Source organism: Zootermopsis nevadensis, unplaced genomic scaffold (assembly GCF_977971745.1).
Source record: "Zootermopsis nevadensis isolate Lab colony 2312 unplaced genomic scaffold, Znev_1.0 Znev_ptg000001l, whole genome shotgun sequence".
Lineage (NCBI taxonomy): Eukaryota > Metazoa > Arthropoda > Insecta > Blattodea > Termopsidae > Zootermopsis > Zootermopsis nevadensis.
In genome coordinates, this window is record NW_028259133.1 from 20,477,419 (window position 1) to 20,492,007 (window position 14,589).

The 14,589-nt window shown below is 36.9% G+C and overlaps 1 protein-coding gene across 3 annotated transcripts in view; it reads right to left on the minus strand.

Moving 5' to 3' along the window:
* The window catches only part of rk (G-protein coupled receptor rickets), a 189,644-nt gene that overhangs the window by 41,490 nt on the left and 133,565 nt on the right, over positions 1–14,589 (minus strand). For all 3 annotated transcript variants that reach the window (XM_087346010.1, XM_087346008.1, XM_087346005.1), the window contains exon 2: positions 4,706–4,777. Coding sequence is in view for 2 of the 3 variants with exons in the window: in XM_087346008.1 (XP_087202134.1) it covers positions 4,706–4,777 (72 nt within the window). In the remaining variant the exon portion in view is untranslated. The remainder of the gene's footprint in view (positions 1–4,705; positions 4,778–14,589) is intronic.

Genomic DNA, 14,589 nt, shown 5'->3' on the forward strand with positions numbered 1-14,589 from the left:
AGTCTAGTCACCAAATAAAGTCCACCTAAAGTTTTTGCAAATAATCAGATCGCCAAATTCAAGCACTAAGCTCGTCGAAAAAACAATTTTTTTTAAGAATTCAGCCCGTACCGCAAAGAAAACACCACACTTCACCGTCACAAAGATCAGTTCGTTAACGCTGTTTAGCAAATAATCGCTGTGCATCCTGAGAATAATATAAAACACTTAAAATATATTGTATGGACCTGGACGTAGGTGGTTAATACAGTTCATATATGTTTTATCATGAATTTACGGCATTATGAGGGATACATTAACATAGTTTACACTCCAAATTATTTTTCAAAGCCATATATTTGGAAACTTTACAATTATATCTGTAAACGTCTTTACTACAATCTACTGAGGTTTGTATAACCTGACTGTTCAGTACCGCGTTCACAACAGCCGGTCACTGGTCCCTATCTTGGGCAAGATGAACCCCTATTACAACATATGTTTAGAAAATAGAACTTATATTCTGACATATGAAATCCTGTCTGTATAGAATATGACAATCGAGACGCGATGCAATATTCTTCAATTTCATTCAAACACTGCACGCTTCACACGTTAGGCATGTAGCGCTCCCCGTGTCGAGTGTGAGAAGTTTAACGTGTCGCCGACTTTCGACATGGCTGTCCGGGAAAGCTGAGACCTTTTGAAGTGATATATCGATACTCCGGGGTAGGCCTATAACCTAACCTGAAGCATCTCACAGCGCGGATTACACGTTAGGCCAACAAAACCTCATCTCCCGGTACAAAGAGTTTATTCGTGCTCTGAGGCTGTGACGAGAATAAGAAAGAGTCCTCTTTGCAGAGATTTCCTAAATTCTGTAAGCTGTAAATAGAAGGCAAGCGTAAAATACTGGTACGATGTGGATGCATTTCTATAAGAGACACAACCTAATTCTGTAAAGACAAACTGTCTCTTCGCCCAAGCACGTCCACATGAGCACATATTGCGGGGTGGGGGGAGACGTCACTCGTAAAGCAGCATATTTGTCCTATTTGACTAACTAACTAACTAACTAGATGACTTACCGAACCCGAAGGTTCATCACCGAATTAACCAAAGCCCTCCACCGGACCCTGTCCTGGGCCAACAAAATCCAGTCTCCTTCAACTCCTATCTCCCATAGATCCCGCCTGAGATTATCCTCCCATCTACGTCTAGGTCTCCCCAGAGGTCTCTTCCCCTCAGGCTTCCCAAATAGTGGACCCAACCAACCAGATGGCTTACGGAACCCGAAGGTTCATCACCGAATTAACCAAAGCCCTCCACCGGACCCTGTCCTGGGCCAACAAAATCCAGTCTCCTTCAACTCCTATCTCCCATAGATCCCGCCTGAGATTATCATCCCATCTACGTCTAGGTCGCATTCGTTAGAATATAACGTAACGAAGAGAAACTTTTTTCGGATAGTGCCTGCTATCATTAAATTAGGTTCTAAACTCTCCTAGAATTTACACACCTTTTTTATCAGAACCAAATGACATTTTGAGTCAAAATCTTTTCAAATTAAATTTTATCTTATAACACGTAAATAATTCTCTGAACTATTCACACACACTAATTTTAACCTTCCACCACCAAGACTATAAGAGATATGCTAATGTTATAGTTACGGCACATGGGTAATTGTAATTCATACATGTTAAACAGAGGCCAACTTCCTAGAAAACGACGTTGTTCTAGAAACCCGCGTGTTAGAATCTTATCAATGGACGGAAGTAACAACCACTTCTTAATGCGGGCAGGTAGCGCCTCCAGGAGCGTCCAGCAGTGTTCTATTAATCACCTCAGATAACCGCATACACAGACCCGACAGAATTATTAACTGTAATGAACCTAAAATTAGAGTCACGGTAAATATGAAAACATTGTAATAATTCACCTTCCATTTAACATCAAACATGATTAAATAATCACGAGCATGGATTGTCTTGTTAACACGTACGCGGTTAAATATTTGTACAGGTGGGAATACGATATCAAATATTCGATTCGTGGCGAATAAGTTTTCTTTTCTCTTAAATTAATTATTCGGTTTTGTCCGTCTAATCACAATTATATTTAAAATTTAAAATTTACAAATAAGATAATTAAAATATCATTTTTATGTTCCACATCGAATAATCGATTTACATTTGGAACATTTTTTTACAACATGTTTCGGTTTCATCGAACCATCTTCAGGTGTAAAATTATATCAACAAACTCAATTACAATTTCTGTTGTGTAGCTTTTTTGGTGATGTTTTCTGGTGATGTTCATATCCAGATTATTTTCACATATTGGAGCGAATGTATTGTTTTGAAGTGAAATGCTTTTGATGTTCTACAACGGCCTGCCTATCTTTTCTCTCTTAATATACGCCTAATACGTTAACTACAATTAGACCACACTCGACATCTTAAAATACAATTAACTTGCCCACAGCATACGTTTTATCACATGCCACGAACTTTGTTTTATGCACAAATATGTCGGTGGCGACGTTTCATTAAATCAGAATGTAATAATGACCAAGCTAATTAAAGCCTTTCATAAACTTGCTGTACGGAACTTCGTACGATTTCCTTTCGCTTCGGGGCTGTATAATTATATATATTTTTGGTGCTCTTGGATTCTTGAAGACAGTTTCTATAATAACATTAAAAATGTGTTTCTACGTCGCTGCTAATAACGCCACGAAATTTCTCATAGAACATGCCTTTGTCTCGGTAACAAACGTAGCATCATTGTGAGCAGACGTCTGTAAGAATTGGTATTATCCTTCATTACACAATATTACAGGTCATTAAACTGGAGCTCTTTAAATGCTAGACAGTCATATTAAAATGTCTTTGTTCGTCTGGGATTTACGCTATTTATAATGCTCTTAAAACCTTCCACTAAGTAACGATGCTTCACACAGATGTAATCACTGCTCATTAATACCTCGGGAGAAATTAAAACTATTATTTTACAACAATAAATAAAATAATAATTATGATGCCATGATTATTTTCAGTACGTCTAACCAAATACTTAAGTGTCTCTAGCATATTAAATATCCTCTGAATCTAAATAATATATACAAGAATTCAGTCCGTACCGCGAAGAAAACACGGCACTTCACCATTACAAAGATCAACTGATTAACGCTGTTTAAGGAAATAATCGCTGTTTACTGTTTTCAGACGCAACCCCTATGAAGATATGTAGTCCGGTAGAAGTTTACAGACGTTTCAGAGGTGCTTACTGCCTCCGTCATCCTCCTCGACCTGACGACAGAAGCCGTAAGAACCTCTGAAACGTCGGTAAACTTCTACCAGATAGTCATCTTCATACTCGATGACGTGAGAACCTAAACCCTCACCAAACACTAATATGTGACCAGTCAGCTATGTAAAAATTTGGGTATTAGAGAGAATTAAGATTGCCTGAAGGTAATACAGAAAGAAATAAAGCCAGAAACTGTAATTAACATAAAGTTACTTCATTCTGTCCACGTCATTTTTTCCAGGAATATCTTCTATTGATAAGAGACACTGAGAGAGAAAAAAAAAGTCATCATTCTTGAACTACGTCTGGAATGTCCCCCCCCCCCCCTCACACACAAACCCATTGGCAGGTCTCAAGTATTGGTTCCGTCACCAGGGCGACTTCTTAAATTCTCTCGTCTTATTATTTTTATGTTCAGCTGACGCTACACAAAGCACAAAGCTGTGAAATTGAGAGAGATATATATAGAAATATATTGGAATAATGGTACCTGTAATATATAGTGAGACAGCAGTCTCTGGTTTTACTGCCAGCTCAAAAAAAGTGTCTTACTGCTCAGTAAAGTTCATAAATTCTTTATTCTTCATGGCGCCTAAAATTATTTCCCAAAGTTAGCAATTTTCTCTTTAAGTTTCTTCTACGAAGCCGTCGGATCGTTTCCAGCGTACGCGAATTATTATTATTATACATCACAACTGAATTAATGAATAAGACCGATTATACAGAGTGTCCCAAGAAACCGCTTGTCAGTTTCTCACCGCTACTGTGGTCATTTTGAACACCTAAACACACGATTAGCTAATATATTAAGTGCGAATGCTTAAGTACGTAATGGCTTTGTTTAATAAAATATCTATATTTAATTCATTGAATGCGTGTGTACATATTTTTGGAGCATTCTACATACAATACCAATCTGAGTAGACACCATTCATTGCCACAGTTTCCCTATAATTTAGCTTATTCCACTAAAAGTACACAATTTAATTTTTACATTTTAAACAACGTACGAGCAAACACACGATGAAGATTTTCATTAAGATCCCGACATGCAGGCTCATCTTAGTACCCTAAAACGGAAATTATCTTATTTGCATCTTGGAAGAGAAGGCAGATTCAGTCCACGCCTCTGACACGTGCTGAGTTCAGCATAAATGTAAGGTTAAACTTTTATTTGTTTATTTAAAAGTTCGCAACTGGAACAATCCAGAGCCAATTATAACCACTTCACAGCTTAACATCTATATTAATGTTATCTCAGCATTCATCCTCGTCTTCGAAGTGGACGTTACGTAAGAAAAGCTCCCAACAAAATCCTGTATGTATTTCGTGCCAACTTCGTAATAGGCAACAAGCCTTCAATTTCAGTAATGAATCCCCGTTAAACAAATCGTTCAAAACATGTACTTACAGTTCTTCTAGGTTGGAGAGTTCCGCCAATGAATTCTCAGTGAGTTCCGTTATGTTATTACTGGCCAAGTCCCTGAAACAAGTAACAAATAAAAATGCTAAATCAAACCAAAATAATCAAGGTCATCATACGTCATACGTACATCAATGTTTTATTCATAAAATTTTGAGATGGTAAAGTTGCGTCATATTGTGATATAATATTATTTAAATCTTGTCCGTCTAATCACAATAAATTCTTATTAAATATTAAAATATTACAATAATTAACATTTAAAATATTTAAAATATTAAATGATGTTCTTTATCGAAATATTCGATGGTCTAATATAAATTCGATTTACATATTTATTTATTGTAATATTAAAATATTACAATAATTAACATTTAAAATATTTAAAATATTAAATGATATTCTTTATCGAAATATTCGATGGTCTAATGTAAATATTCGATTTACATATTTATTATATATTATAAATCGAATATTTACATTAGACCATCGAATATTTCGATAAAGAACATCATTTAATATTTTAAATATTTTAAATGTTAATTATTGTAATATTTTAATATTTAATAAGAATTTATTGTGATTAGACGGACAAGATTTAAATTCATAAATTTTTCTAACTCATTACTGAATGTACCAAAATTCTCCTTGACAAGCTACTAATCACACAGATGGTTATGAAATTTTAATTCCCCCAAAGTTAAGACGGCTGGAGCTGAAGGTGAACACAAACCTCCATTTAGTACCGAGATTAAAACACACGCAATTCTTACTGTCACTCATTACGTCTTCACGACGTGGTGTCTAATCTAGGGTCAATGATACTTCCACTTCTGACGTAAACTTCACCTCATAAAGGCGAAACACAGCGTTCTGAAAAGCGGTCTACTTAATAAATTCCCTCTCAATGTACAGCGTAATGAAGCATTTCAAGTGAATGACACAGGTACGCCTGTAATTTACTGAACCAGCCCAACATTCTACAAAATCACAAAACATTGCGACATGAATGAATTTGACATGCGGGAGGAAATCCCCCCCCCCCGGCAATTTAAACAAAACTGCACACACCTACGCTGAATGAAGGTATATTAATTTTATCGGAGGAAGGGGGCGAGGGAGGTTATTATGTGTTACTTAATTATCGTAATGGAAGCGACATAACAACTGGGACTTCCCAAACGAGATAACGCCCCTTCCACTGGTACCACCATAACAGCAATAAACTAGAAAGGCAATCAAATCCAGATGAAATATCAGACTGGAAACAAAAGCACAATAAATATCTCGCTGAAGACCAGAGAAGTGGGAAATAATACGAATGCCACTCAGCTCTACTGGTTGCCACGAAGGACAGAAATTCGCTCGTAACTTTTAATATTAAGCCGTATAAGGTGGGGATAGCCACGGTGGTCTAGCGGTTAGAACGCTGGCCTTGTAATCCTGGGGTCTCGGGTTCGATTCCCGGCGGTGCCCGAATTTATAACTTGTGTTGGGCAAGGCCGTGGTCTAGGCAACACGGAGTTTTCCTCCGTGGCATCCCAACAATTACTCCATTCACACACAGAAGAAGGCAATGGCAAACCACTTCTGGATCATCTGCCAAGAACGTATATGAACAGGTCCCAGTCCGAGAAAAGGATGGAAGGATCCTGTTCATATGGACCTGTCGTCAGACAGAACACTAAATAATAATAAGATGAGGTGGTCTAGCGGTTAGAACGCTGGCCTTGTAATCCTGGGGTCTCGGGTTCGATGCCCGAATTTATAACTAGTGTTGGGCAAGGCCGTGGTCTAGGCAACACGGAGTTTTCCTCCGTGGCATCCCAACAATTACTCCATTCACACACAGAAGAAGGCAATGGCAAACCACTTCTGGATCATCTGCCAAGAACGTATATGAACAGGTCCCGGTCCCAGTCCGAGAAAAGGATGGAAGGATCCTGTTCATATGGACCTGTCCTCAGACAGAACACTACAAATAAAATAAAATATATATATATATATATAAAACGTAAATATTAAAATGTACAACTTCATAATTTTAGACGCTGTTTTATTTGTTTGTTAAACTTAGTAGAACCATCAGCACTAGTACAGACTGTTCAATAAGAAACGCAACTCATTTTATAACGCATATATTATTAGCCTAATTGCAAGAAAATGGTGAATACTCTGATCATTATGATTTTCACAAAAGTGTACATACATGGCCAATCACGCTATCGAAAAAAACTTGTTTCGATGTCTCTTTTCACATGCCATCTTCAGTACGCTAAATGCCGACTCGCAGGTCTTCCAAAAGTAAGAGGGCAACATAAATACTCTGTCCTTTTAAAACCCACATAAATATAAATAAGTTGGGCTAAGGCGTGGAGATCTTTGTGGACATAATCAATAGGGAATCAGCTGTTCATGAAGTACAAACTCTATATAATTTCCAGAGTTGCGTTTATTCAAAGGGAAACGGCACATTAAAAATCAGTAGCAGCAGCTGTTGTAGTACCAGTTATAATGGTAATGGAACTTAAAAAGAGCTAAAGAATTTATTGCATTTATGCTCCATGGTATGAATACCTCGGAGAAATATTTTTTTTCCAACATATTAAAATCGATATTTTCATTCTAATAGCCCACGTCTGATCATTTTAGATAATAAAAGAGACATTTTAAAAAAATAAAAAAAAATTAATGCATCCTTCAGTAAATAATTATTATTCCTCTCAGCTATCCAGCTGGGTCTGTTGGTACCCAGTCTTTAAAAAGACCCCCAAATCGTTAGTACGCGATTATGTAAACTGCTAACACGACACAGAGAGGCACATAAACGACCTGATGATGACTAAGAAAAATCACGTAGTTAAATGAACTTGTTAACAGAGCAACTGTGGTTCTGTGTGGATGGAAATAAAACATTTTATTTTTATTTTATTTCACTTTGAACTAACCGGATACGATACGAATGAATAAACTATATTGTATTTATAAAATTCGTAGTTCTGTGTTGCGCAGGCCGAGCTCATACATTAAAATGACATCAACACGTCAGACTAGAAAGAGTTATCACATGAAAACGCTCCAAAGTTTCCTTTGTGGTATTTTGCAAAACATTATGCTTCCTTGACGCAAACGAACATTTACCATCGCGTCTCGCATTAAGGGGACCGTTTGTACGATGAATATCTATGAATAAGACACGGGTATTTGTAGAAAATGTTATTCCTGCAAAGCACATCCAATACGTTTATATACATACCCTACTGGCCACTCCCACCTCATGAGTTCGCTCCCTCGAATTTAAACAGCGGGGAGATGCTTTCTCCGACTAATTAAACTCATGGAGCAGCATATTTCTGAGAAGCTATCAGTTGCTTTGCTGGCCCAGAAATATCCCACCTTTATAAAACCCCGAAGGATCATCACAGTTTCCATCAGAACCTAACTGAGACACTTTAAACCAGCTCACAACTAATTTGTTCAAGAATCATTTTTAATATTATCCTCTCGTACACTCGTTTATTTTAAACAAGGCTGAAACCCTGCATGGTATGTTTACTTACCACTGGGCTGAACATTTATCTTGATGAATGTTTTTACTCAGACTAACTTTCGTTTAATGAAATTTAAATTCAACGCAAAAGCCCAATATGTGGGTTCCTAGCAAGTTAAAAGTTAATTAAAGAATTGCGATGAATTTTCATCAATGCTGATTCAACTAATTGTCCCAGATACGGTAATCTTCACCTCAAGGCACGATACAGGAAATAGACTGTCGGAATGCGTAACACTCATTCACCCACCCTCCCCTAAATCCAACCCCTACCCTCACGTCCAACAGATATCGATGCACTACATAAACTACCAATATTCTTCAAATTCCATTACTTTTCCCCTCAGACTGCATAAAACTAATTACAAAATGGTTGCTCTTTGGTGCGTTCCATCGATACATTAGCCATGTTAAATGTGTCACAGTATTACCACAACTCAAATAAAAATAAACTAAATGCAAATGAGGGAAATTTCATATTGCTGGCAGCCATAATTTTCAATGTTACTAGCGCCACTTTTGAGATGAACTAAAATTGAATTGAGCTATTAATTAAATCTGTAGAAAAAATTGTCCACCATAAATAACAAGAGATTATAATTAACTCTTTAAACCAGGTCATAACTAAACTAGTTTAAGAACCAAACTGAATTTTACCCACAAAGTAAAGGTCCAGTTATGTGTTTCGTATGATTTTCATGATAAACAGCGATTATTTCCTTAAACAGCGTTAACCAGTTGATCTTCGTAATGGTGAAGTGTGGTGTTTTCTTCGCGGTACGGACTGAATTCTTAAATATTATGTACGCAGTGCGTGTCTCATTATAAACAGCGATTATTTCCTTAAACAGCGTCAACCAATTGATCTTCGTAATGGTGAAGTGTTGTGTTTTCTTCGTGGTACGGGCTGAATTCTTAAATATTATGTACGCAGTGCGTGTCTCATTATAAACAGCGATTATTTCCTTAAACAGCGTCAACCAATTGATCTTCGTAATGGTGAAGTGTTGTGTTTTCTTCGTGGTACGGGCTGAATTCTTAAATAATATTTATATTTCAAAGGTTGAAGCTCGCTGCCAGAGAGAGATTACTCATCCCATATGAAAGGAGCAGAGTATGAGAGAATGTTTTGTGCTGAACGTTGTGTGAACATGTGTGCTATAACAACGAGCTGGTCCACAGCTGTATCAGAGTGGGAAACAAAGAGATTCAATAAAACGCGAGCTGCTTCTAATTGCGTTTATTACTTAACACCGCATGACTGCTGAAGAACAAACCCCATTACATGGAAATGACCTATGACGGCCTACTAGAGTAAACGCAACATGACACACCGATACACAGCGGCTCTTAAGAAACACGTCCGCCCCAGGGAGACGTGGATTTCTCTTTAAAGCGAGGGCATTTTTTCAAGGAAATACAGCCTGAACGGGCTGGGATAATTATAATGATGAATACCAAGGGAAATTCCGATGGTCTCTAACCCTAAGGGATGGTAAAGGAATTGCTGAACAAGACGGAGATATTTTCATAATGTGCAGCAGCATAGTTTATACCCTTCAGACGAAGTTAATCAATGATAACGCGGAGACATGACATTTTGTACGCAAGACTGGGATGAGAAATGCACACAGACATCTAATCGGGGAATGTGAAGAGAGAAAGACAACCTAAGCTTGGACGGGAAGTTGATATTAAATAAAAATGATGTTAAAATATCGTCTAAAATTGACTGGTTCTTATTTCGGTCCACGGCGGGTTCTTCTGGGCACGTTTATGAACAATTGCTTCCCATAAAATGCCAGGTAGCCTATCAGCTTGTCAAGAAGACCTCTGTTCAATTGAGATATCTCCCTTAATGATATCGTCGCTATCATTAAATATATTTTTATACCATACAAAAAGTATATATTAAATTTGTCCGTCTAATCACAATAATTCTTATTAAATATTTTAAATGTTAACTATTGTAATATTTTAATATTTAATAAGAATATTAATAAGATTTATTAATATTTAATAAGAATAATTAAAATATTAAATGATGTTCTTTATCGAATAAAGATAAAGAACATCATTTAATATTTTAAATATTTTAAATGTTAACTATTGTAATATTTTAATATTTAATAAGAATTATTGTGATTAGACGGACAAATTTAATATATACTTATTATATCACAATATGACGCAACTTTACAATCTTATCATACAAAAAATTAAACATTTGAATGTGAATAGATAAACGAAAATCAACCGTACGAAATAAATCTGGTACGACTTTCAGATCTAACATCAAAAAATGTGCCTGCTCTAGCGATACGCATACATTCCAGGTTTTTTTTTTTTTTTTTTTTTTTTTTTTTTTTTTTTTTTTGCGTACAAATGTATGCAGTCTTGCCAGCTTTTTCAACGGTGGACAGTGTTAAATGATCACTCTGGCGGGACAAAGCCACATTGGCGCGCAGAAATTCCGAAGACCAGTTCTGTGACTTAAGATTTCCGAGAGGGGGGGGGGCTATATTAACAATGCGGTGTTCTGCTAAAGAAAAGAATAATTGCTTGCAGTGGGAAAATAAATATCTGTAACGAGTCGGACAAGACGTTTACAGCTCCATTCCAAGGTCAAGAAACGTGACGAAATTCACATAAATTTGCACGGAAAGTGATTTGGTCCGGGAAAAAACAACCCGGAATTTGTCCACGTACACACATCAGATATTCACCGGGATCCTGAACTTAAGATCGAGGGAAAAAAAAACATTTGTCTGGCACTCAAGTACGATTGTGAGATGGTGTAGCTCGACAGCTGACGTTGATATCCCCACCTAGTGCCGGGATCCTGAACTAGTAGGAGCCGAACCACCTCTCCCCCCTTAACCGCAAGCGCCTACACGGCGTGACAGCTTCACTTTACTTTACTTTATGCACGATTTGTTAGTCTTCCTCACTGTCAGGTTCATTTATTCATCACGGTTCACTAGCGAAGACCGAGAATGCCATTAGTGAGTGAACGTATTGGTTATCAGAAATAAGCCGGGCGAGAGTCTGTAAGCGTTTCAAATTAATCACATAACGTCACACTATGGAAGCTTTTCTCAGGAGCTGTCACACCATGATTTGATGTGATCTGGAGCTGAGAACAGAATTTCAATGCCACATCCCCATCGGTCTATCCGCTTTAAGAGGGCCATACAATTCGCACGTTTCATTCAGCTGACGCTTGAGTAACGGAATACTGAGTAGAGATTTTATATTAAACGAGAAACGCTAAAAAAAATGTCATTTTCATGCAAGTCTATGATGAATTATAGTCTCATAGAAGGGTTGCGTAGAACAATATGTGTAAAAGATACATACATCTGTATTTTAAAAATAAAATTCAATTTTGGTATAGAATAGTGGTTTTCCGAAAGCTGTTTTCATAGATCATCAAATCGAATTTTATAGTCGGGCCCTATTCTGTACAGATGATTAGTCATAATCTTTCGAAAAAAACAAACCATCTTCAGTGTGCATGGCGAATGGAAATTCTCCACTGTTCGTGATTTCTCGAAGCATATTTTTACAACCAGAACTAGCACAGAGCAAACTACACATTTCAGAAGATTTTAAGATGACGATGTAATTTCGGGTCCTACCGCTACGTGGGTTCCAAATCTCTTATATGTCACTCGGGTCAAAACGTCTGACTTGGGCAATGCGTGCTGACGCAGAAGTCAGACAGCGGTAATTCTGTGGCTAGAAACCAATATATTCGTTCCACTTGAGAAATTATCACGCACAGTTAAAGAATTATATTTTTGACAAGATCCATGTATTCCCCCACAACATTCATCTACTCTATCAAGGCCAAAGCATTACCATAATTACCACGCTCAGCAGTAATGATGAGTGATTATTAAATTACAAACGACGTTTACCTAACCACAATATTTATATATCACTGATTACTTCCATTCAGTAATTCACCTCGACAGACTGAGAAATAACAATAATCATCTCAGTTGGGGATCGAACACAGTACTAGTAAACAAGGAAGAATCAAAAAGGAAGTCGGTCTTGACTGAATCCGAGCGAGATGAAACTGCTACTGCCGACCGAACCTCACACCAGTCCTTATTTTTATGACGGTCAGTTTTAGAGCACATCAAGAACGTGTTCATCCTCAGAAAATTGATCTGGAAATTATAAATAATTCAAGAGATCCCGCCACGATTTACCCCATGCTTCCTGAAATGAAACCTGAGATCAGTCATCGCTAACAGGGCGTTAGGGAAAAGAATCTTCACTAAATCTTTCAGGGAGTAAACAAGCTGAAACTCTGTACGTGCAAGGACACACGACTATAGAACATCCATCACAGACGCACTAAACAGAAATCTATAAAAAAAAATAAAACCCAGCTCACAACTGTAAATAAATCTGCTCCCTTTTAGTTTGCCTATAAAAATTTATTCCCACAATTTCTTGCTGCAAGGCATAAGAGCACGATGGTTTATAACTATGAAATGTTGTCTCTTGTCAGATATTTAAAGGTTTATGAATGGCACGCCTATTCGCCTTGGACATTTCTTAAAATAAACAACACTGGAATAATTAAACTTCTTTCATATTATGACAGTCTTATGAATATACATTCAGATTCTTGAGAGGATGGAACAACACACATTGCTCTATTATTCATTACTTTAAATCTCTGCCAAACAACGTAACAGCGGTGGACATAGATCATTTTTGGAGTATAAACACCTGAATACGGTAGCCTAGGTACATGACTACCGACCGGAAAAAAGTACAAAACAGGACAGACGGAAAAATAAATTAGAATGGCCAAGACTAGTGTAAAAATCCAGTTTAAATCGAAGAGACAATGATTTGGTTCGTATTTTCATATTTTATATAATTCGTCTTTTCTTTCTATCTTCTATTCCTTAATTTCCTTCATTTTTTCCACCAACATTCCTCAACTAAACATCCATCCGTGCCACGTACCACGTCGTTCTCAAAGCAATTAAGATGTCGGTTGTAACAAAATATGTAACTGTGGATGGACGTCAGAGTATCGAAGCAACGCTTCACCATTACAAAGATCAACTGGTTAACGCTGTTTAAGGAAATAATCGCTCTTTATTCTGATAATTAATTAACCATTTGAAGCAGAAACTCGTCTAAAGAATATTTAAGAATTCAGTCCGTACCGCGAAGAAAACACGACACTTCACCATTACAAAGATCAACTGGTTAACGCTGTTTAAGGAAATAATCGCTGTTTATTGCGTGAATGATACAAAACAAAAATTGAAAAAAATTATTTACTGTTGAAGCAGATGGTATATGAAGTTTCAACTGGGATTTAAAAATTTAAAACTGCTTTTACATAATCTTTCTGTGTGATGAAATCCAAGCAGGCGAGTTAGTTAAATTAAAACTCTTTCCTGGATTATGGAGTAACCGGATGTCGCCACATAAAAAAAAAATATTCTCGTAAGTGTGTTAGATATAACAGATCGATTATCGATTCCCTTCTTCACATTTTCTGGCTCCAAAACACCGGGTGGGAAAAATTGCATTAGTGTAGATATAAAGAGATTAATGCAAGGGAGATATTCTTTTAAATGCGATGACAAAAAAATCTTGGGCATAATTCTTATTCAGCTAATATATCCCCCCTCCTCTCTCTGCCCAAAGATCGTAGTTTGAAATTCGTGGTTGACATTTTTAGAATCAGCTGTAACAGAACAATAAGAGATTCTAAACTACAAATACATCATTCAACAAGCCTCAAAACTCTACACAGTGCCAGTCTTCGTTCTGACACATAAGTTTATAACTCTACAAAACACGACGTTTCGAAAGAACACGCTGATTTCATCTTCAGGGCTGTAGGTATGGCGGACTTACGGAGATGAAAGAAACGCGTGTCTTCGGTGACCTTATAACTTACACCCAAATGTATGTCCGTCAACACGAAACCAAAATTAGCAACAAGGGCATATTAAACTAAGAGTCTTGCGCCGTTAAATATCTGAAAAATGCAATAAAAAATATGCCTATGGTTAATTCAGGAGAATAATAATTTCTTAAAACGCTTGTTATTATCCAGTTAGAAGAATACAAGACTTCAACTTTCCAAACAATGAAAACCGAATGGTTTTAGAATTTTCTTCGTCTGTTTACGAATTATTTGCATTCTATGAGGAGGGCAGGAACACACCAGTAGCCTTGATTCTTATCGGGGACAAAGAATGCCAAATTATATTGCCCGACTATAGTCGTTTACTTTACTTAAGCTGCCCCAATTATGTCTTGAGCGATAATA